Source organism: Pleurodeles waltl, chromosome 2_2 (assembly GCF_031143425.1).
Source record: "Pleurodeles waltl isolate 20211129_DDA chromosome 2_2, aPleWal1.hap1.20221129, whole genome shotgun sequence".
Taxonomy (NCBI): Eukaryota; Metazoa; Chordata; class Amphibia; order Caudata; family Salamandridae; genus Pleurodeles; species Pleurodeles waltl.
Window position 1 is genome coordinate 471,931,915 of NC_090439.1, and position 24,780 is coordinate 471,956,694.

The following is a 24,780-nucleotide window of genomic DNA, read 5'->3' on the forward strand; positions in this document are numbered from 1 at the left end:
ATGAATTTTCTTTGCTGTCACAAAGTTCAGAATGGTATTTGTAATTGCTTTTGAGACCTACTTTAAATTGTCATATTATTTAATAATCCTAGATAAGAACTAATTATTTTGTTAATTTGCTGAACACGCTATATAATTTAACCACTTCGTGATAGTAAAGCAGCAAATGGGCATTGTCTTTATGGAGGGGGAAGGTCACGAAAACATCTGACTTTGCAGCAACATAGATATAGAAGCTCCTGGAGGCTTACAAAGTGTGTACAGGCCCAGTACTACGTGGATTCCAACTAAATATTTTTAAAGTGGTCAGGGAAGCCAGTAAGGATTGCACAGATCTCGCCCTTCAATACCACAGTGTGTAAAGATGGGAGAAGCTACGACAATGGGGTTTCACTTTGTTCCTCTGCTGCATGACGCATGATGTATTGTTAATATCTGTGGTATGGACATTCCAAAGACAAGGGCAATAGCAGAAACAGCCTGTCCTTGCCTCTTCTATATTTGTTCCTTTCTTTAGTAGTTTTAAAAGGGCTGAGATCACAGAAGGGGGAGTGGATCATCTTGTTCTTGATGGAGGAAGTGGTGTTCGGGACAGAGTCTTCCAGACGTCTGCACATGAGGAAAACAATTTGCAGACAGATTGCCTCAGTTGTGAGACTTTGCATGCTCTCCAGGCATTATTTCTTGCTGTTGTGTTGTAGAGTACTTTGAGGTTTAAAATCAGAAGTTGATATGAAAATACAAATCCTCATTTCCTATTTGAGATGAAGATGCAGTTAACCAGTTCAGTGCTTCTCAAATGGAAAGTTGATCCTTTCAAAATTTCTACTTTAAAGCAAGGTTGTGTGGGAGAGGCCAGTTTTGTTTGAGATACCATTGTTGGCCAAATCAAGCAGTTCTAAGGTTAGGCATTTTTCCTTCACATTTTGCTTCATTTATATCACTTTCAGGGTGACTCCTCAACTAGGTCCTTCTTGTCTGCTCATTTAGTCATCTTATGTGATTACGTGAGAAGCTTTTCAAAGAGCAGAAAACAAACCAACTGTATACCATTCTTGAAATGCTGAATGTCTGGATAATTTCAAATAATGCATTTAGCACTCTAGAAGAGTTCAAGTTCCTCTAAACTAAACTGCGTTGTTCAGACTTTGCCCATTTCCCTCACCTCAGAATTTGATAAGAGTTCTCCAGACCGATGGAATATTGGCCATCTGGCTATTGCACCGACATACATTATATCGTTTGCAGTCTTGTGCAAATTCTGTAAAGCACCAAAGTGCTGTCAAAATACAGTCCCAGCTAATATGTAAAAGTGAAGTCAGTCACTTTCATTTTTATATCTAACTGTATAAAAGCAAGTCTTAGCAAGCACTGCCAGCTCTCATGCTTGATGCTTCTAGTGTTTGAAACTTATTACAGATGAAGACAAATTGTAAGTCCTTGGAACATATTTAGGGCAGATCTTATGTTGAGGGTGCTAAACAGAGCTTTAAAAAGACTATTAAAGAGTATCATAAATCTATTATGCCAGCCTAGAGTTGTGTAATATGCTGAGAAAATCAATAATTCCCATCAGTCCAGCAATGAGGTATAATTGTAAAATCTTTGATGGATCCAGTGCACCTTTCTCCTGATCCTTCTCTCTTGGAAAAGAAATGCAATGACCTTGCGGATTTCTTTAAAAAACAAAAATCTGATATTAATGCATCTTTTACAGGTAATTTAGCTGGTAATGCTGTGGAACATATATAAGTGAGCAGTAGCCGGCAGGGAGAGACTCTCTGTTAAAGTGTATGCTTCTTAACAAATGTAAATAATTTGCTTTGGTTTCTTCAGTGAAATTGGGCTCTCCCTCTGGACCCGGCTCCTGTATGGTTTTTAAAGTGGGCCAGTTCTGTTTTGTTTCCTCCTTTTTTTGAGGTAATGAACTCATTGATCACTACAGAGACAGTCCTGCAGGCCTGGAAGTATGCAATGGTTCTTACTTTATTGAAGAAACATTTGCTAGATAAATCCAAACTCGAGAATTACAGCCTTATATCACTACTTCCAATTTTTTAACTATCTCGAGTAACACCTTCTTTTTCAGCACTCCCAGTAAGGCTTTTGCCTGTGCCATAGCATGGAGACTGAGCTTTTGATGGTGACAGAAGAAATTAGCCATTCTTGATGCTGGAGACACAGTGTCCAGCTGCGGCCTGTCCTTTAGGATGGAGGGGCCACTCCCCCTCACCTTTTGCCCCTCATGAAGAGTGCCTGTCAGGCTGAGCAAAGGTCAGCCTGACAGACACTCCGTGTTCAGCTCAGGAAGCCAGGAGCGAGACATGCGCAGTTTGCCAGACTCCTGGCTGCCTGAGCTGAACTTCGCTCGGCTGAAGAGGTCACAGCTCCTATGTGCGTAACCTCCTCAGCTCAGCAAAAGTGCCTCGAGGCCCTTCCCCTCTGTAATGAGGGGAAGCATCACCCATTGACTTCGACCCGGCGCTTCGGGTTTACGCCCTGAAGCGCCCAGGGCAAGTGTCAATCAGTGACACCTTGTCACAGAGTGGGGTGGGGTCAGCAGTCTCACTGACCCCATCCCACTCTGTAACGAAGTTGGGGCTGCTGCCTTTAGGTCAGCCAGTGAGGGAAGGCAGCAGTCCCAGCCCTCCTGGGACCTCCGAGGCTAAAGGTAAGTGTGTGTTTTTTAAATTAATGTTTGTTGCATGTGTGTATGTTTGAATGTTGATGAATGTTGTGAATGGATGAATGTGTGTGTGTGTGTGCTGCCCGCCCCCCTCTCTCCGAAAATTACCGGCCGCCGCTGACAGTGTCTTTGATCTTACTGGACCTTAGTGCGGCATTTGAGACAGTGTCTCACCAGCCACTATTCAGGTGAGACTGGAAGAGTGTGGTGTCTCTGGCCTAGCTCTAAATTGGTTTGGCTCGTTTCAGAGCAATGGCTCTTTTCAGGTATTATCTAAAGCTTCCACGTATCAGTGAGGCAAATACAGTATGGGGTGCTGCAGGGTTAGTCTGTGAAACCTACACTTTTCAATGTCTAAATGTGCCCTTTAGCAGACAGTGTGGAAGCTTTTGGCTTCTACGTAATTTCTGGACAATACACTGGTTATCATCCGATTGATGGCTGGTGAGAACAAGGCCTCATCTAAATTTAAGCACTGCCCTCAGTTGCCATATGGATGGTCATTATTTGTGTATATTTGAATGGCTGTAAAAAGGAAATTATGGTAGTAGAAAATCAGCCCACTCGCTAGGGGCCGCAATAGTGACCGACCGAGCTAGGTCCAGTTCCAGGTACCGACTCCCACAGTGAAAAATCTGCGCATTTGACTGGATAACCACCTTAAGTTTAATCAGCAGATTAGTACGGTGACAACCTATTGTTTTGGTCTTCTCCGATATTTGAGGAAATTTCTTGTCTTTGCCTGCTGAGACCCAGCCAACTGTTATTCAGGCTGTTGTTATATCTTGTTTAGAATATGGAAATCTTTTATACCTGGGAGTAAATAAATGCCTTGTTGAGCATCTTCAGATCATCCAGAAAATGGCAGTTTTCCTTTTGGGGCATTTGTCCTAATGCATCCATATCTCAACCCACCTTGGGGACTTTCGCTGACTTCCTGTGGACAGACCTATCCATTTTAAGGTTCTCTGCTTTGTCTACAAAGCTCTGATGGGCAGTGGCCCAGTCTGTCTTTGCTGCCTGTTCCTTCTATAGTGTCCTACGAGGTGTCTGCAATTCTCCCAGCAGTGCCTTGCCCAGGTTTCGACAGTTAAACAAGCCAGTGTGGTCGGATGTTCTACTTGGCCTTGAAATAGTGTAATTCTCTACCCCTCCACTGTTGCCGTCCTCCCCTATGAACATTGGATGTAGTAGTTGTAATGGTACTTGTAGTAATAGTTGTAGTATCCATACTTGAATGTACAGTGAAGGCAACATGAACTTGGAAGGTACCATTTATGTTCACAAAATGATTAAATGTGGTATTGATATGTTAATGTATCTTGGAAGTCCTTTTTCCAGTGATAGGCATAAAGTGGTTTATTTAATGCAAACCTGAGGCCTACAGGTACTACAAGTAAAATTAAAAACACCTTTTTGCAAAAATCCACATCTGGGAGTACCTCTAATTTGGATTTGGAGCAGAAATGTACTAATTTGTCTCTCAAGTGGTTATCTGTCAGAAATTATACACTTTGTCTTCCTTCAAAAGATACAAAAACACAAGAGCATACTATACTGCCAGTATTTCTAAGATTTTCGTGGAGATAAATTGTCCTCTAAATCAAGATATGTCTTCAAAACTCTTCCTTAGCAAAATACAATTTGACTAATTGCAGGGTTTCAGATTTTGTTTTCCCTAGAGCATGCTTGCGTAGTATTCGCAAATACCTAACTGGTCTGCAAACTTTATTTCCTATTAATTATCGGCAAAGGTTCTGCAGGATTTTAAAGTTTGTCACATCCTTATGGGCACCCCCCATGCTTTTACAGACTTCTATTCTGTCAGAATGCGGCGGTGGCCCTACTTCAGAACAGGTTACCCATCCAGGCAAGAGCAGGTGAATAGTGAGGGAGTAGATTTTCAAGGGCAAAAGCCAGCTGGTGGACCTCAGAAGTGTAAATACCAAAGAATCCTCTTTACTCTTTAGGCGATAATGAGTGATATTGTAAAGATTAGGGCACTGCATAGAAATCATCTTCATCCCTACGTTTTCTGGCTTATAGCAAAGGAAGATGTGTGGGAACTGCACTTATGTGAATTGTTAGTATATTCATTTTGTTTTCATTGTATGAGTTTTATAATCCTACAAAATCTCTTTTTAGCTCCCAGGTAGGCATTCTGGGCAGTGGAAGTGTGTTGATTAGCTTACTGGGAATTGATGACAAATGTCTGGAAAATATTATTTGATTAGGAAGGTTAGACAGCAAATATCAGAACTGAATTACCCAGGCATGGCCAAACATGTGCTGCCTTGCAAACAATTGAATGTAATTAATAAAAAGAAAAATCAGTTATGAAAAAAGAGTCTGAGAGCAAATGTGACACGTAGTCTTGGAGAATGATGGACTTTTGGAGGCCTTGTGGCTGACTGCTTCAGAAAGTCCACTTCTGTGCTGGCACAGCAAGGGTCCGGAATATACTCCCTATACTTCCTTATTCCAAAGAAAGGCTAGTCACTCAGGCCAATTCTAGATCACAGACCACTAAATCTCTATCTTCTCTCACAGCATTTCCATATGGTGACTCTCCAAGATGTCATCCCACTGTTACAGCGAAGCGACTTTATGACCGCTTTAGATCTAAAGGATGCTAACGTCCATGTTTTCGTTCATCCAGCTCACCACATGTATCTCAGATTTGTAATTGCGGGGAAGCATTACTAGTTCAAGATCTTACCTTTTGAAGTCACAGCCACTCCCAGGGTCTTTACAAAATATCTAGCAGTAGTTGCCGCATATCTGACGTCAACACATTAAAATCTTCCCTTACGTGGATGACTGGCTAATCAAAGCCAGCTCGTTACAACACTGTCTGTGTCACACTCAACTCAAAGTGGATCTCCTCACACTCTGGGATTCACTATCAACTTTCTCAAGTCCCATCTCCGGGGAGGAGGGAGGGTGCATGTGAATCTACAGCACTACATGCCACAAACAGATGTCTACTAGGTAAGTAACATTTTCCATTTTGGTAACTTACATGTTGATATCCCTCCAAACATTGTATTGCATTTTAAAGATCGAGGGTTGAGCCCAGAGCCTCATGAAATAGTTGGTTTCATAAAAAGTCTTAAGACAAGCAAAATGGTAGGCTCAGGCAGAATTTCAAATTAAGTCTATAAAAAGAGACCGTAAGCTCTGGGCTGACTTTTTCAGCCCGTACTTTCAAACTCTAATACCCTTGGGTATGATAGTCAAGTTGCGAAGATTAACTAATTAAACTAATCTTTTTTTGAAAAGGGCAAAAAGATGATCTGGCTACCTGCGGATGAATCTTTTTAATAGACGTGTTGTCTAAAATACTCACTTGTCTTGGAGATTGTGCCAGCAGTAATCAAACATTATCTATTGAGCAGGCTGGATTTAGACCAGAGTAATCTGCCACATCATCTCTTTGCACTGGGATACGTTTTCTGCAGATCTGCCAGAATAGGAAGCATTAGTGTCTGCTTTGTACATGGAAATTTGCTTTCAGCCTGGTAGGCCATAGATTGTTATGAAGGAAGCATAGTTGGAATGGGTATCCCAGAAGGTTTTCTTTAGTCCTTTTGTCTTCGTGCAGATAGCTGAGCATGTCTTGTTAGGGCAGGAGGGCAAAGGAACTGTTGGCATCATAATCAGCAGTGAATGAAAACAAGGCTCTTGCCTTCCTCTTTTACAGTTTATTTTTTTATTTTTTTTGTCTATCTAACTCCCTACAAGGAGTAAGAAGCCACCTACTGTTGGCAGTTTGCTTGTCTCATTTATACTGACAATTTAGCCTTTCTGGATCTCACCGCAGTAGCCCTGCAAAAAAGCAGTAGCCCTGCAAAAAAACTCAGGTACTAAAGTTTTCTCTTTGCATCTAGAGAATAGCAAGCTGGACAGACAGACTCTATCAGTAGTGTGTGATTTTAAACTGACTTTTAAATTGGAGATCCAAGGGAGTATAACTAAGATCTTAGCTGCCATCCAAGAGCTTTGTTTATGCAATAAAATATATTCTAGGCAAAGTCTTTAGGAAGGTATTGAGTCTGCCTCAAGCGGTAGAGGATTGAAATCTCCAACTCTAAATATAAATCAGTAGCTGTTGAATGTGTTAAAAGAATTATGACACAGTGAAATCTCAGTTGCAACAAGATTGAAATTGGAGAGGCTATGTATAAAACATGATCTAACTAGTGATAGCTTCCTAGGTCAGTCTATTTGCTTTTCTTTAATAAAGTGGTGTTGAGTGGCAAAAGGAGGAAATTCTGATTTAGTTCTGATTAGGATTATTTGAAAACATATAGAATTAGAAGTATGAATTAGGGGGATGCTTTTCACCCAGGAACTCTGAGTGACACCAAACAGACAACACAATCGAAGCTCGAGGAACTAGGATTTCACTAAGAAAGGCTGTTATTTAAGGGTTGTTATTTTAGTTAAGGTTAAGACTGTTATTGTATGTATCATCAACAGAAGAGCTATGCCCATGCTGTTCTTACTGTATGTTGAAATAACATCATCCTAAGAATTGATGAACTACTTTAGAAGCAACTGGAGTGCTGTGGCATGTTGTATTTGGTAAACTTTTAAACGCAAAGCGATAGCACTATGTCCCCTACAATGGATCCCTGTTTTGACTGCCAACACTGTTTTCTTTCACCTTTGTTCACACACACAATATTTGCTTTGAGAACTGTGAATAGCAAATGCAAGTTTACAACTGACTTACTCAAGAATTCATCATCTGTTACAGAAATGACTTTGGAATTTTTAAAAATTGAGCCTTAATGTTTGCTGTCATGAAAGGAATTGGAGTTTGGGGCATGAAAAAGATTGTTAATACAAGTTTGCTTATGATCTTTTTAGGTCTGCAAGAAGGAAAGACTCGAACATCCGAAAACAGCCACCATAACCCCATCAGAGAATACTCACTTCAGGGTCATCCTTAGCTCAGAAGCCATGGCAGAGGAAAACATTGCCATGGAGAATTCAGTCTGTACTGTATTAAAGCCAGAGCCAAGACCTCGTGTCACTTTTTCACCGGTAGACACAACGGACTCAGCTTCTGAAACAGTGGAACCCAAATTGGAAAGCCTGGGAGATTCACCCATTTCACCAACTGAAGTTTGTCACCAGTTAGCTGATATTTTGGAACAGGATGCTTCATCTGAACTGAAACCAGCATCTAAAATGGACTCTCCTTCAAAAAAGAAAGGTAATTTATTATGCAGCACAGTTTTCCTCTAAGAGTTTCAAAACAAAATCAGGAATTCTAAATGAAATATTGTGACCTGACAGAGACTTCTAACTGCAGATTCCTTGTCTTAGAATATTCCTCATGCATCACCCTGAATCGAGAACTTTTCGAGCAGTACCCCTGCTCACCAGTTGAGGGTGCTGTTTGGATAATATGTCTATCATTCCCACCTGAAGTGAACTGCGCAGTTCCTACAAAGGTGTCACCCCACTGCGTTGACAGCAGTTCTTTTCTTTCCACACCAGTTAGCGCTGACCTATGAAGATATACCCCTCAGTAATTTTTTTTACTTTTTGTCAAAAAATTTTGGAGAATTTCTTCTCCTAGTGCGATAGACATATCCCCTAAAATACCTATGGGTTTTAGTCCATATAGTACTTGCCAAAAGCAGATGTTTGTGACAGACCCATACTTGGGTTGTCTGTGGTGCTTGAAGAGTGACCACGACTCCAAGGACTGCCGGGCCATGCACCAGACGGTGCTGAGGGAGTGTTCCCTCAAGCTGTCCGGTCCCCGGACCGCTCGCAGATCTGCACCTGATGGTCATCAACTCAATCCAATTTGTCAGGTAAGTCCCAACAAAAGAATTCCAAGAGATCTTAGTCTTTGCTGCGCCTGTCCAAATCCTCGTCCGAGGCGCGGGAGCATTGGCACTCCAGGTCTCGTTCCAAAGCGGAGCCGGTACCAGGATCTGCTCTGAGCATTCCTGACTTTCAAAGAGCTACAGTGACACCCGCCCAACTAAATGCTTCTCTGAGGCCATACACGTCATATTTGGATGGCCCATCCCCTTTGGAGGGCCTTTGAGCTCCATGGGTTTGGAAGGGGTCCCCTACTGGATTCCTGCCAACGGGTTTGCCCTCAGCACCAGTCGGTCGTTTGGCTCCAGTGCTGGATGCAGAGCGGCGCTGCCAGCGGCTGCAACTTTCCTTAGCGCCTGCTCCAAAACTGATGCTTCTGGTGCTGCCCCACGACGGTGGGATCCTCTTCATCAATCCTGCTCTGACCCAGAGCCAGGTGAGTGTCGTATAACACCGACTGGGACCATGCCTTCTCAGAAGAAGCCAGTGCCTTCATTTGACAGGCCTGGAAAGGGAGACATATGGGAGGGGGTCTGATGACTCTTATGGATCACAGCATCCCCTGGTTGACACAGAGGGCAACTGGTATGAGGAGCTGGCAAATGCCAGTGCCTTAGGCACCTCTCCAGACACTAGCTTGGTCTCTCCCACTACCGTGGAACTGGAGGAGGGTGCCTCATTTGCAATGGTGGTGCGAAGGGCGGCTGAAGTCTTGGACCATGAGTTGCAGCGTCTTGACAGAGGTGCTTCATCCAGGAGTTCCCCTCTCCGAATCCTTGCTCCCATTTAATGAAGCCCTTACTGATGTTCTCCTTGGAGCCAGGTCCAAGCCCTGCTCAGTGGCTCCTGTGCACAGGACAACTGCCTGCTGCCATTGTCCCGCTCCTGGGGGTCCCCAGTTTCCTCACCAAGCACCCCACTCCGGAGAGATTGGTGGTTGAAGCTTCCACTTCCAAAGTAAACCATGGTGTGCTCCCTACCACTCCACCGGGTAGATAATCTACACAGCTGGATTTTAATTCTCCTTTTCCCAGCAACTGCAGCCTCCAAACCCCTTTAATGTGTCCTTATATCAACATGGGCGTCCATTGGAGGCAGAGTACGCCATCACCCTCACTACTGGCAGTTGATAACATCTGACGCGTGGGTTTTGAAGATGGGCCAAAGGGGGCTACTTCGCCCCCTTTCTGGACACCCTCCTTTTATGCCACCAACTTACGTCTGGCTGATGGAGGACCATTTCTCCTTATTCCATCAGATAGTGTTGGCTCTCTTGGGAAAGGGAGCCATCAAGAGGGTGCCGGCATCAGAAGTAGATCATGGTTGCTATTCCCACTGCTTTCTGGTGTCAAATAGGGACTTCTTCCTATCCTAGACCTGCACCTTCTCAACTTATTCCTGAAAAAGGAGAAGTTGAGTACGCTCACATTAGCTCAAGTCCAGTCTGCCCTGGACCATGTAGATCGGATGGTAATTGCTGGACTTGCTGGAATTGTACTTCCACATCCCCAGGTGCTGCCTTCGGTTCAGAGTGGGCCAAGAGCACTTCTAGTTTGTCATGCTCTCTTTCGGCTTCACTAGCGCCCCACAGGTGTTCACGAAAGTGAAGGCAGTGTTTTCATCATATCTATTGCGGTCAGGGGTTCCAGTTTCTCCCTACCTTGACAATTTGCTGTTGAAGGCAGGCTTGCCCCAGGCAGTCATCTCCAACCTCCAAACTACGGCAGACCTCGTACATTCACTGGGGTTCACTATAAATGTTCTGAAGTCTCACCTGACTCCCTCTCAGATGCTTCCTTTCATTGGGGCCATTCTGGGCACCATGCAGTTTCAAGGATATTCATGGTATTATATAAATGCTTCATACTCTCTCCTGGATTTTGGTGGGACTGACTGAGGCTGCTGCGCCTAATGGCCTGCAGCACCTTTCTGGTTACACATACCCGTTGGCATATTTGGACTCTGTAGTGGTGGACACAACATCAGGGAAATCTCTCCCAAATGGTCCAGATCTCATAGAGTACTGCACAAGACTTGCATTGGTGCCTGAAAAACAATGATTAAGCCAGCAGCAGACCCTTCTCCCTTCCCCAGCCACAGTTGACTTTAGAGACAGATGCTTCACTACTGGGCTGGGCTGGACATCTGGGATAGATGGAGATCAGAGGGCTCTGGTCTCTGGGGGAGACCGGGCTAACCTATGGAGCTTCAGGTGATTTGTTTGGCATTAAATAATACAGATAATATGTAAGGTTGTGCCCATATAACTCCCGGATCCTGGGCTATTCTTAAACAACGAAACAATGAAAGAAGAGGATAAATTACATTATTTTTGAATGTCCAGTGACATGCTTAATTGTCACTGGAATTGTATTTATTACTTCAATTGATTACGTTTCTAGAACAATGCCAAAAACGTTTTTCACTGCTTCACCCCACCAACAACATATAATATTATACATACAAATACATAACATAGACATACATGCACACAATTAAAATATCCAATGTACAACATGTTTTTTCCTTCTGGGATTCCTTGTGACGTCTTAAAAAGTTCCAGTCTAAGCGGTTGTGACCAAACCTCCTGCGTCACAAATCCGCCTCAGGTAGTCCATTCTCTGCCAAAGATTTGGTTTAATTGTGTTAAATCTGTTTGGCATTAAAGGTCTTTCTTTCTGTATCAGGGACAGGCTAGTGCAGTTGTTCACAGGCAACACATCCCCCATGTGGTCCTGCAATAAACAGGGGCGGGTTGGGTTTGTGAATCCATTGTTAGGAGGCCCTGCATCTCTGTCTAGGACTGGAACGTCAGGGCTGTTCAAACTCAGCCATCGATGCCTAGCGGATTACGAATGGCATCTCCATCCAGGTGATGCAAGGTTTCTTTCAAGAGTGTGGACAATCTTGGTTAGATTGTTCCAGACCACTGACAACACGCAGTGTTGGTACCTTCGTGCACTGGAGGTTCCAAGGCAGCTCTCACTTCGAGATGCTTTTGGTATTGAGTGGAGTTCTGGCCTCTGTACCCCTTGCTGCTGATACCACTCCTGCCCAAAGTTCTCAAGAAGATGAACAACCTGGCTCAAGTATTCTTGTGCCTCTGGATTGAGCACAGAGAGCCTGGTACCCTGAGCTATTGAGCATGAGCATCGGTCCTCCTGTGAGGTGGATCTTCTGTGATCTTCTGTCACAGAAACAGGAGAGGGTCCTGCACCAACCTTGCGCACCCTCTACCTTCATGCGTGGAGATTGAGAGGCAACAGTTGAAAGCTTTCGACCTTCCTCCCAAAGTCTGAGTTGTTATCCTGGCAGCCAAGCATCCCTCCACAAAGACAGTATACACCTGCCTCTGGGACAGATTTGTTTCATAGTGTGCATCTGGGAAAATCGACCCTCTCTGCATTCCTCTCTCAAGTTTTACTATTTGTTCTATCTTTGGCCCAGCAGGGCTCTGCTCTAGGCACTGTTAAGGGCTATTTATCATCCATTTTTACAGTTGCCGGACCAACCATCTTTGTTCAGGTCACCTCTTGTGACTAGGTTTCTCAAAGGTCTCCAACATACGTTTCATTCCAGGCCATTGATCATGCCCCAGGAGGACTTAAACCTGGTTCTGATGTGCGTGCCTTTGTTAGGTGCTACACAACTGACCACTCCGGTTGCTAACCATCAGGGCAACTATCTTAGTATCCATAACACTGGCCATGAGGGTCAGTGAACTGCAGGCACTATGTGTGCACCATCCTTATACCACCTATTGCCCAGATAAGCTGGTTCTTTGAACACGTGCCTCCTCCCTTTGGAAGATAGTGACACCTTTTCATGTAGGTTAAAATGTCACCTTGCCTACCTTTTTTTGCTCTGCCTCACCCTTCTAAAGAGGTGGAGGGACTGCACCGCCTGGACCAAAATGAGCATTTTTGTTCTACCTTGATCATACCACGGAGTTACAGGTGGACGATCAACTCTTCATGGGGTATGGTGGAGCTAAAAAGTGTAAGGCAATGAAGAAACAACCATCTCACAATCTATAGTGCTCTGCATAAAGATCTGCTACACATCGGTCAAAAAGCAACCCCATGAGGACTTGCATGTTCATTGCATTAGCTTGTGCAGTCCCTGTCTTGGACATCTATCAGGCAGCTACTTGGGCATCTCTGCACACATTTACTAAACACTACTGCCTGGACAGTCAGTTTCATTGTGATGAAAACATTATTTGTTCAGTCCCACAGGACCTTGTGGTCTAAATTTGTTTCGCAGACCCACCTCCTGGGAGGCATTGCTTAGGTTTCTATTCACAGGTGAGTAATCTTCTTCTAGAAGTTTCTATCAGATAAACAAGTTACTTATCTTCAGTAATATGTTATCTGGTAGAGGCTCCATCTACCTGCAGATTCCTTACTGACCCTCCCATTTTCCCCGCTCTGCAAGCTGATCAGTGTGCGGGGCACCCTTCTATGGTCCTTAGAAATGTGCACCACTTTGTCAGTGTTCCTCGTGGCTCCAGGCTGCTTGCATGGAAAGTTGTGAAAAGAAACGGATGTCAGCTCGCTAGGGTGACAAATATATAGGCACCGTGCATGTCCTTCCCAGCATGGCTGACTCCGAGCTGAACTTTGACACCTAGTGGAGCTCATGGGTACTACTCAAAAATATTTTAATCCAGTCTGACACCTGAGAATATTTTAAGGGTTAAGGAATCTGCGTCTAGATAGTCTCTACCATATAAGGCATTCCCAAAGATAAAGAACTTGTTCATTAAAACATCTCTGTAAACCTGAATTTAGAGAAGTTGTCCCTAGATTTTGAAATATCCCCTTACCAGGCTCACCTAGTGCAAGAAACTGAGCTATAATCTTAATAGCATATTCTGACTTTATAAGCATGCATCAAAATTACGGCTGTCACCTTCTCCAGATTAATCCCATTCTGAGTGAACTCCATTGGCTTCAGCTAGAAGCCAGAGTGCACTTTAAGCTACTTTAGTTTAAGCCATGATGTTTTATTGAATTTGCCCCACATGCAGTGTCTCCATGGCTCCTGCAAAATACAGACACAAAGCAGGATAAGAGCCAGTCATAGCTAAACGAAATTCCCTGGCATTGAAAAAAAAAAAGAGAGAGAGAAAGAAAGCGAGAGAGAGAGAGATTTTTGCGATTTGCCTCAGTCCTCCTTTTGACCTTCCCTACTATCAAAGTGCATATGGAGTTAGAATAGTAAATGCACGCTTCATAACGGTCACTAGATGGTCCTCCTAACTATAGGTATGTCAAGTGGCTGTGTGTATTTTGTTCACTAAGGACATTCCTGCTCTTTCTGCAAATATCTTGTTGTTTTTCAGATTTTTACAATGATAATTGCCATTATGTAGAAAGACTCATTTGCAAACCAGGATGTTCAGTAAAAACTAAGTAGTTTGCTAATAGGTATGAATTTTGCGATGTGACCTATATACTAATAGGTTGTACCACAAATTGTGCGTTTCCAGGGGGTTTCAAAACAACCTGCCTAATTACTATAAATTAGGCAGGTTGCAATATGCGAACCTTTGCAGAAAGGACTATGCATTCAGAGAGGGTGGCCAGCAAGGGACGTTGGCCATCCTTGCGTTTGGTATTTTTGTTTAAAGAAGCTCTTGTGCCCATTGGCCTTTTTCAGTGCCGAACCCGGAGGTCTGTCGCCGACAGTCTTTTTTCTGTCCAAGCCATGGACTTCCAGCAGTGGTGTACCCAAGGCGTTAAGATGTTTCTTTTGTGGGGGTGCAGGGGCAGATGTACTCACATGCTGGCCAGCTGTGATGGGTCTGTCGTCTTCGGATTCCTGCTCGGAGTCCGTGTCTCGGATAGAGACTGTTTGTGCCTGCTCTTCTTCGGTGACATTGAGATGTTCACTGCTCTTCGACGCCATTTCCAACCTTCTTGCTCTTCGATCTCTGAGTCTTTTTTTGATCGGAACGATCGACAGGCCTCACAATTTTCCTCCTGATGGTCTGGAGAAAGGCACAGGTTGCAAACCAAATGCTGGTCTGTGTATGGGTACTTAGCGTTGCACCGACGGCAGAATCGGAATGGAGTCTGACCCATCAGGCTCTCCACGTGGTTGGCCCGAATAGGCCAGGGTTTGGTGCTCGTGCCGCGAAGGGTGAACAAAGTGATTTTCCGATGGTACTACTGGTTCGATGCTAGATGGAGAAAGCGAGCGAGACAATACCGATGAAAGGGAAGGTTTTCTAATGTTTTCCGAATCGAAATCTCGGAGAGAGAGGAAACACATCCGAACCCGACGGCAGAAAGAAAACAATCTAACAATGGAATCGATGCCCATGCGCAATGGAACTGAGAGGAGTCGTCACTCGATCCTGTGACTCCGAAAAGGCTTCTTTGAAGAAAAACAACTTGTAACACTCCGAGCCCAACACTAGATGTCGGAATCGATATGTGGGTAAGTAACATTTTCCATATATATATATATATGTTCGATGGCATGTTTAGCTGCAGATACACATGCTTTGCACATCCCGCCGTCTAGTGTTGGGCTCGGAGTGTTACAAATTGTTTTTCTTCGAAGAAGTCTTTTCGAGTCACGAGATCGAGCGACTCCTCCCCTTTCGGCTCCATTGCGCATGGGCGTCGACTCCATCTTAGATTGTTTTCCCCGCAGAGGGTGAGGTAGGAGTTGTGTATTATAGTAATAGTGCCCATGCAATGGAGTGAATATGTATTTACATAATGTAGTTTAAAGTGTTATATTTACAAATTTGCAAATGTTCAAGATCAACTTCGAAACGGCTACAGGCTCCCGGACAGGCGGGTGGGCGCATGTGAATCTGCAGCGACTCATGCCACGAACAGATGTACACTGGGTAAGTGACATTTTCCGTTCGATGGCATGTGTAGCTGCAGATACACCTGCTTTGCATAGACTAGTAAGCAGTTATCTCCCCAAAAGCGGTGGTTCACCCTGTAGGAGTTGAAGTTGTTTGAAACAAAGTTCGTAACACTGCTTGGCCTACTGTGGCATGTTGTGCTGTTAACAAATCCACGCAGTAGTGTTTGGTAAACGTATGAGGCGTAGACCATGTGTCTGCCTTACATATTTCAGTCATTGGAATATTTCCTAGAAAGGCCATGGTAGCACCTTTCTTTCTAGTCGAGTGTGCCTTTGGTGTAATAGGCAGTTCTTTTTTTGCTTTGAGATAGCAAGTTTGAATGCATTTAACTATCCATCTAGCAATGCCTTGTTTGGAAATTGGATTTCCTGCATGATGTTTTTGGAAAGCAACAAATAATTGTTTTGTTTTCCAAATTTGTTTTGTTCTGTCAATGTAGTACATTAACGCTCTTTTTGGTAATTCTACTGTTTGATTCAAGTGGAACGGTGATATGACTTTTGGTAAAAATTTTGGATTTGTCCGTAGAACTACTTTATGCTTGTGTATTTGAATAAATGGTTCTTGTATGGTAAATGCTTGAATCTCACTTACTCTTCTTAGAGATGTGATGGCAATTAAAAATGCAACTTTCCATGTTAAGTATTGCATTTCACAAGAGTGCATGGGCTCAAAAGGTGGACCCATGAGTCGTGTTAAGACAATGGTGAGGTTCCATGAAGGAACTGGTGGTGTTCTTGGTGGTATAATTCTCTTTAGGCCTTCCATAAACGCTTTTATGACTGGTATCCTAAATAGTGAAGTTGAGTGCGTAATTTGCAGGTAAGCTGAAATTGCAGTAAGATGTATCTTAATGGAAGAAAAAGCTAGCTTTGACTTTTGCAAATGTAGTAAGTATCTTACGATGTCGAGAATCATGAAGGCCCAGGGGACGCCACCGCCAACAGGCCATGGCTTTACCCGAAATCAAGGTGACCAAACATTGGCACCGAAAAAGGCCTCCCAGCAGCCGAAGACATCCGACTCCTGTCGAGATACCGGCTCCGACCAGACTCGCCACTGAGAGAACGGCACCCCGAAAAGCAAAAAGGTTTCTTCGGAGCCGAAAAAGACTGCCGAAAAGGTTTTGGTGCCGAAACAAGCAACCTCGGAGCCAAAACACAGCTCCTATACAGACAAACAGGGCCTTTCCTCACAACTACAAGGCCACAGTTTTGAACAAGAACTGGGCATGGGAGAGCCAGACCACACCCAGAGGAGGCTCCATATACAAAAAGACACTGGGAAAATCAGAACTCTTCCTCCAATTAAGATGAAGCTGAAGCTCGCATTCCATGAGGTGGAAATGCAGCCAAAAGCAAAGGTGGCTAAAGAAAAAACAGGACAAAACACTGAGACCCATATTAGACCTCAGAACACTAAATCTTTACATCAAATCAGATCATTTTCACATGGTGACACTTCAAGACGTGATTCCCTTGCTCAAACAACAGGACTACATGTCAACATTAGATCTCAAGGATGCTTACTTCCACATACCCATACATCTTTCCCACAGGAAATACTAGAGGTTTGTAATCCAAGGCGTGCATTACCAATTCAAAGTGTTACCGTTCAGGATAACAGCACCAAGAGTATTCACAAAATGACTTGCAGTAGTAGCTGCTCATATCAGGAGACAGCACATGCACGTATTCCCTTACTTAGACGATTGGTTAATAAAAACCAGCACTCAGCAACAGTGTCTTCTACACACAAGATACGTCATAGAAACCCTTCACAAACTAGGGTTCTCTATAAACTACCAAAAATCACATCTACAACCGTGTCAAATACAAAAATACTTAGGAGCAACAATCAACACACAAAAAGGGATTGCCACTCCAAGTCCACAAAGGGTACAATCCTTCCAAAATGTAATACTAAACATGCACCCAAACCAACACTATCAAGTGAGGTTTGTAATGAAACTTCTAGGCATGATGTCTTCATGCATAGCCATTGTCCCAAAAGCAAGACTACACATGCAGCCCTTACAACAGTGCCTAGCAACACAATGGACACAAGCACAGGGTCAACTTCAAGATCTAGTGATAATAGACCGCCAAACACACTCTTCGCTTCGATGGTGGAATCCTATAAATTTAAACCAAGGGCGGCCATTCCAAGACCCTGTGCCTCAATACGTGATCACAACAGATGCTTCCATGATAGGGTGGGGAGCACACCTCAACCAGCACAGTATACAGGGACAATGGGACGCTCAACAAAGGCAACTTCATATAAATCATCTAGATCTGTTAGCAGTGTTTCTAGCATTGAAAGCATTTCAACCGTTAATAGCCCACAAACACATTCTTGCCAAAACAGACAACATGACAATGTATTACCTAAACAGACAGGGAGGGACACACTCATCACAACTGTGTCTCTTAGCACAGAAAATTTGGCATTGGGCGATTCACAATCACATTCGCCTAGTAGCACAGTATATCCCAGGGATTCAAAACCAGTTAGCCGACAATCTCAGTCAAGATCACCAACAAACACACAAATGGGAAATTCATCCCCAGATACTAAAAACTTACTTTCTACGCTGGGAAATTCCAGAAATAGACCTATTCGCAACAAAAGAAAACGCAAAATGCCAAAACTTTGCGTCCAGGTATCCACACCCACACTCCAAGGGCAATGCGTAATGAATGAGCTGGTCAGTGATATTTGCTTACGCTTTTCCCCCTCTCCCACTCCTTCCGTATCTGGTAAACAAATTGAGTCAAAACAAACTCAAACTAATACTAATAGCACCAACCTGGGCTCGCCAACCGTGGTACACAACACTACTAGACCTATCAGTAGTACCTCATATCAAACTACCAAACAGATCAGATCTGTTAACTCAACACAAACAACAAATCAGACACCCGAATCCAGCATCGCTCAATATAGCAATCTGGCTCCCGAAGTCTTAGAATTCGGACATTTAAACCTCACACAAGAATGTATGGAGGTCATTAAACAAGCTAGAAAACCTACTACAAGACATTGTTACGCAAACAAATGGAAAAGATTTGTTTATTCTCCAGTATTGGATCTTTCATAGATTCACATGCTTGAATCATCCCCGTCGTCGAGGTGGGAGCCTCACGGTAAACTTAAATATATATATATATAGCAGTAAATCAGTAAAAGTAAAACCAGTAGGCCCTAGTAGACCTCATAGGGTATTTTACAGTCTATCCACTTTGTTTTGTGAAAAGACCCAAACTTCAGTATCAACCAATCAGGATTCAGCCCCTCCCAAACACTCCCAACAGAGGCTGAATTCCCTCAGATTTTCTACCGCACGTCATGTGAAGGGAGTCTCCCTGAGCTCTGCTCAGTTTTTTTCCTTATTTCTGACTGAAGATTGTTTTTTCTCTCAGGAAACTAGCCACAGCTTCACTATGTCTGAAAAGACAAAGAAGGGTCTGTTCAGAGACTGTGACAATTGTGGGAAGAAGAGACTGCATGTTGATGACCCTCACAAGAAGTGTATCTACTGCCTCCATCCAGACCACAAGGTGAGAGACTGCAAAATCTGTCGCACCTTTAGTCAAAAAACCCTTAAAGACCGTGAGGGTAGACTTCTCTTATGGCTGCAAAAACAAAAAGCCATGGAACATCCTTCCTCAGATGACAGCGAACCGTCATCACATACTTCTCGCCCTCATAAAAGAACAGGTGAGAGAAGTAGAGTCTGATGAACCACCTAGGAAGGTGCCCAAAAAGACAAAGCAAGTCTCTACTGAAGTGAAAAAGGATGTTTCCCGTTCAGATACATTTAAACATGTGCCAAAAAAGGTTCATTCAGAGCCTACGACGCCTTTGCACTGAAAAAGCACCTCAAAAAAGCCATCTCTGTCTCTGTCACCACAGAAAGAGCCAGAACAACTCTTTTCGGTGAAAAAGCAACCGTCGACGACAACAGTGACTACAGTATCGTCGACGTTTACAACACCGGTCGCACCAATGATTATGACGTCGTCGCCGTTATCATCATCGTCGACGATAATTACGGCAAATTTTTTTAAGAAAGCTTCGTCGGCAACCACATCGTCGACAGCGGAGGCCTCCTGCGTTCACCAATCTACCAGGGCACTCCCATCTACGAAGCACCTCTCAATGAGGTTTAAAAAGGCACTGCCGACGACGGCACCAATAGAAGATACTTCGGCGAAACGACCGTCGTCTACAAAGGGCCCGTCGACGAAGGGGCCATCGACGAAGGATTTGTCGATACAAGACCCGTTGGCAAAGACGCCATCAATGAGAGAACCGTCGACGAGGGAACCGTCGACGAGGGAACCGTCGACGATTATATCGTCAACACAACTAACGGTGTACAAGGCATCCACCTACTTGGACACTTCGCCACACCATTCCTCATACCATCAGGACGACTCTACCAGATTCTTACCCCTTTCACTTATTGATATGGGTAACAAGGCATCCGATATTCTGCCAATGCATACCTCGCCAAGTAAAGTGTTGCCATATCCACCACAACATCTTTTTGAGGACGATGATGCATACTCTCAGAACGATGGAATGTTTGGGGCAGCTAGTAGCCCGTCCCAACTCAATGTCAAATGCCAAGAGTTTGATGAAGAGGAGGATCAGCATTACCAGCCTAGTTACGCCTCAACATCTTATCCACAGGCAGAACAACCATCGCCCCTCGCTATGCCTAGCACACTGGTAGCAGATCTACAGTACATGTTGAAGGACTACTATAAAAGATTTCCACCATCAACTCAGTCCACGCCACCTAGACCGGAGAGCTACCAGACACCTCGTCAGACTCACACCTCTAATTTTTCAGAAACGCCGCAGGCTAGTATACCGATAACTAGCCAAACTCAAGAAGCTTGCCCCTCGTCAGACGACGAAAGAGAAGAGGGTGAGTTAAGAGATTCAGCGGCTAGTGAATGGGATGATTATCTCGTCCCCACACCATCTCCACCGCCAGCAGGTCCAGTAGATTCTCCTCCAGAGGACATAGGAGGTTTCCATAATTTAATAGAGAGGGCGGCGAAACGTTTTGGGCTAGCAATTGTTTCTCATGAAACCGAATGTTTTTTATACGAATTTAAAGAACCTTCAAAGAGATCTGTAAGAGCCATACCCATTGTAGATTTCTTATGGCAGGAGGGTTTGAAGGCAATGAAAAACCCGGCAACAGTGCCTTCTCAAATGCCAAGACTAGAGAAGAAGTACAAGGCCCCAGAGGATTCTCCGGCCTGTCTAGTCTCACAGCCGAAACCTGACTCTGTTATATCACAGGCGGCTCAGCGGCGTTCCAAAAACCCCTCCACACCTATTGTGTCTCCCCCAGACAAGGAAGGAAGGAGATTGGACAATATCAGTAAAAAATTCTCCTCTGTTGCTGCAGTCACAGTTAAGGCGGCTGATTCCCTTGCCATTCTGGGAAGATACGATCGTCAGATGTGGGCAGACATGTCTGCCTTTTTAGATTTATTGCCAGGAGACGTCAAGGTGGAAGCAAAGAAGGTCTTGCAAGAGGGAGAAAGGGTCTCCGCTGAGATTATAGACAGCGCAATAGACATTTCTCTCACTGGCTTTAGACAATTAGCTGGCGCAGCAGTCCTGCGCAGACAAGGATGGCTTAAAGCTACTTCATTCAGACCAGAAGTTCAGAGTCGTGTTCTCGACATGCCTTTCGATGGAGAGAGTCTCTTTGGTAAACATGTCGACGACATGTTGCAGGCCATCAAGACAGATACCGATACGGCAAAATCCCTTGGTACCCTGCAATATAAAAAACAACCCTTTCGTGGAGCAAGGGGTAGAGGTAATTACTCCTTTCGAGGTGGATACCAACAATACAGATCACAATATCAGTCTTCCTCCACAGGATCACGACATCAGTACCAGCAGCAACAGCAGCATTATAGATTACCACCGGCCGCGGCTTACAAACATCCGGCTAGAGGAAGAGGTGCTGCCCGAGGAAGAGATACAGGCAGAAAGCAATGACCCGCCGATCATCTCAGCGCTTCCCCTCCAACCAACATTGAGGGTCGGAGGTCGCATCACTTCCTATTTCCCCATGTGGAAGACTATAACATCGGACAGATGGGTACTCGATGTAGTGGCCAGAGGTCATACTCTGGAATTCACACAAACACCACCAATTGTTCCTCCATCGGGCCCACCGCCTCCGAGATTGAACCAACTCCTCAGGGAAGTAAGAGTAATGTTGAGAAAAGGAGCAGTAGAACCAGTACCTTTATCTCAAAAGACCACAGGATTCTACTCCCGTTTTTTCCTTGTAAAGAAACCCTCAGGAGACTGCCGTCCCATCCTGGACTTGAGAGCACTAAACAAGTTTCTAAAGAAACAGTCGTTCAGGATGGTAACACTGCAAGATGTCCTGCGTCTGTTTAAATACTGGGGATCAGATGGCATCCCTAGACCTCCAGGATGCTTATTTTTATATCCCCATATATCGCTACCATCGCAAATTCCTAAGGTTCAGAGTGGGAAGTATGCACCTCCAATTCCGGGTTCTCCCATTCGGTCTCAAATCAGCCCCCAGAATCTTCACAAAAATGTTGGCTCCGGTAGCAGTACATCTCCGTCAATCAGGTATCCAGGTTTAACCTTACCTGGACGACTGGCTTATAAAGGCACCCTCAGAAGTGCAAGTGACAAGTCATATCTCCTATTGCCTTCAATTGTTGCACAGCCTGGGGTTTGTAATCAACTACCAGAAATCTCAGCTCTACCCCAAACAGGTATTAAGTTTCTTGGGAGCAATTCTAGACACACTCCGCAGCAAAGCGTACCCATCTCACGAGAGGAAACAAAAATTAACCTCCTTGGCACACAGCCTCTCCAGAAAAAAGTTCGTTTCAGTCCGCATCTACAAGTCATTGCTCGGGATGATATCATCATGCATTCCGCTAGTCCCAGATTGCAGGCTCCATATGCGACCCCTGCAAGAGCAATTAGATGTACAATGGACCCAGGTCAACGGTTCCTTCGAAGACAAGATTCGCATAACGCCTCAAATGAAGAACACCATGAGGTGGTGGTCGACTCTGAACAATTTGTCAAACGGACTCTCGTTTCTTCTTCAAACACCAAGTTACATAGTAACAACGGATGCCTCTCTCGAAGGATGGGGGGCACATTGCCAGGACCTGCAAATCAGCGGAATCTGGAATGTGAAAGACACTCAGCTCCACATCAATTATCTAGAACTCAAGGCGATACACTTAGCGCTAAAAGCTTTCTTGCCAAAAATAAAAAATTCAAGCGTCTTAATCAGGACAGACAACACAACCAGCATGTTTTATCTAAACAAGCAAGGAGGCAGCTACAACTCTCGCAGCTAGCACAGCAAATTTGGACATGGGCCATCAAGCACAATATTTTACTCAAAGCGGAGCATGTGGCAGGACAAACCAATGTTCTAGCAGACACCCTGAGCAGGACAGTGATTCCTTATCACGAATGGGAACTAGACCAAAAAACTCTCTACAGTCTTTTTCGGTTATGGGGCAAACCGAACCTAGATCTATTTGCCACTCTCGAGAACAAGAAATGCCAGTACTACGCAAGTTGGCTTCCCCAAAAAGATTCATGGGGAATGCGTTTTCGATGAGATGGTCCGGAGTTTATGCCTACACTTTTCCTCCGATCCCGCTCATTCCGAGAGTCATCAACAAACTGAAGGTGGAGGGGTGTCGCCTTCTCCTCATAGCTCCCATATGGCCCAGACAAGTCTGGTATACAGAGCTCCTCATGCTCTCCGAACGACCACATCTACGACTCAGACAGAGTCCGACTCTTTTAACAATGCACCAGGGACAAGTCAGACACCCGGATCCGTTGTCTCTTCATTTGTCGGCTTGGCTCCTGAATACAATGAATACTTGAATCTCAACATTTCCCAGGAGTGTAGAGACATCTTGGCAAAAGCTAGAGCAGACACCACTAACAAAACCTATAAGCTGAAGTGGAAGCGTTTTTGTATATGGTGTGCAGCAGAGGATATACATCCTTTGTCCTCTACTCCGGAACAGATACTTCCATATCTCCTGCTCTTGGCACAATCAGGACTTGCATATTCTTCCATTCGAGTACATCTGGCTGCAATCTCCAGATACCGCAGATCTCCAGACAGAATCTCATTGTGTTCAACAAGAATTGTCAAACAATTCATGAAGGGTCTTTTTCGGACTTTCCCGCCAGTTAGAAAGCCTCCACCATTATGGTCCCTAAATGTTGTCCTGATGCAGCTCATGAAAGCTCCTTTTGAGCCGATCCACAAGGCTGACTTAAAATTCATTTAATGGAAAACAGCGTTACTGTTAGCTCTTACTTCAGCAAAAAGAGTCAGCGACATTCAGGCTTTCACTATCAAACAGCCTTTTCTCCAATTCACTAACTCAGGTGTCATCCTGCGAACAAATCCTAAATTCATCCCGAAAGTTCCTTCAACGTTTCACTTGAATGAACCAGTCATCTTAAAAACCTTCTTTCCAAATCCGCAAACAATAGCAGAGAAGACGTTACATTCTCTCGATATTAAAAGATGTTTAAAGTTTTATCTACAGCAAACTCAAGCCATCCGCCAATCTGATCAATTATTTGTAGCATTTGGCGGCACAAGAAAGGGACATGCGGTGCCCAAACAGACTATAGCAAGATGGATTGGCCTGGCAATTCAATTCTGCCATTCAAAAGCAGGAAAACCGCTCCACACCAAGGTGAGAGCCCACTCTACAAGATCGGTAGCCACTTCAGCTGCACTCTTTGCAGGTGTACCACTACATAGCATCTGTAGAGCAGCAACATGGTCCAGCCAGCACACATTTACGAGGCATTACTGTCTCGAGGAAACTAACAACGTCGATACAGCAGTGGGACAGGCAGTGCTGAGGCATCTATTTCGTTAAGGTGAGCACATCCCACCACCACACTCGAGGTATGTTTGTTATTGGTTATTAGTCTTATTACTAGCTACTGTGTGTTTTTTAATCTAATTTTGTGCTTCCGATTGTTCATGTTGTTATACTGCGTTAACTAGTAGTACACTTCATAATAATAACAAAACAAATTGTGTCAGGAATTTCGGCCACATAGCTTTTATTGCTCTTCTATTCTGACGTTTATGGATATATATATATATATATATATATATATATATATATATGTATGTATGTATGTTTTGATATATAGATCTTTACGTGCATTTTAAAGCTGAACTAAAGTGACTCGCATCACTTATAAAATTCAGACAAAATTGCAGTCAATGAATTTCACTAATTAGGAAGACTGC

At 44.1% G+C, this 24,780-nt stretch overlaps 1 protein-coding gene across 2 annotated transcripts in view; it reads left to right on the forward strand.

Moving 5' to 3' along the window:
- The window catches only part of LPIN2 (lipin 2), a 599,770-nt gene that overhangs the window by 237,542 nt on the left and 337,448 nt on the right, over window positions 1-24,780 (forward strand). For both annotated transcript variants that reach the window (XM_069219965.1, XM_069219964.1), the window contains exon 7: window positions 7,562-7,910. In XM_069219965.1, coding sequence (XP_069076066.1) covers window positions 7,562-7,910 — 349 coding nt within the window. The remainder of the gene's footprint in view (window positions 1-7,561; window positions 7,911-24,780) is intronic.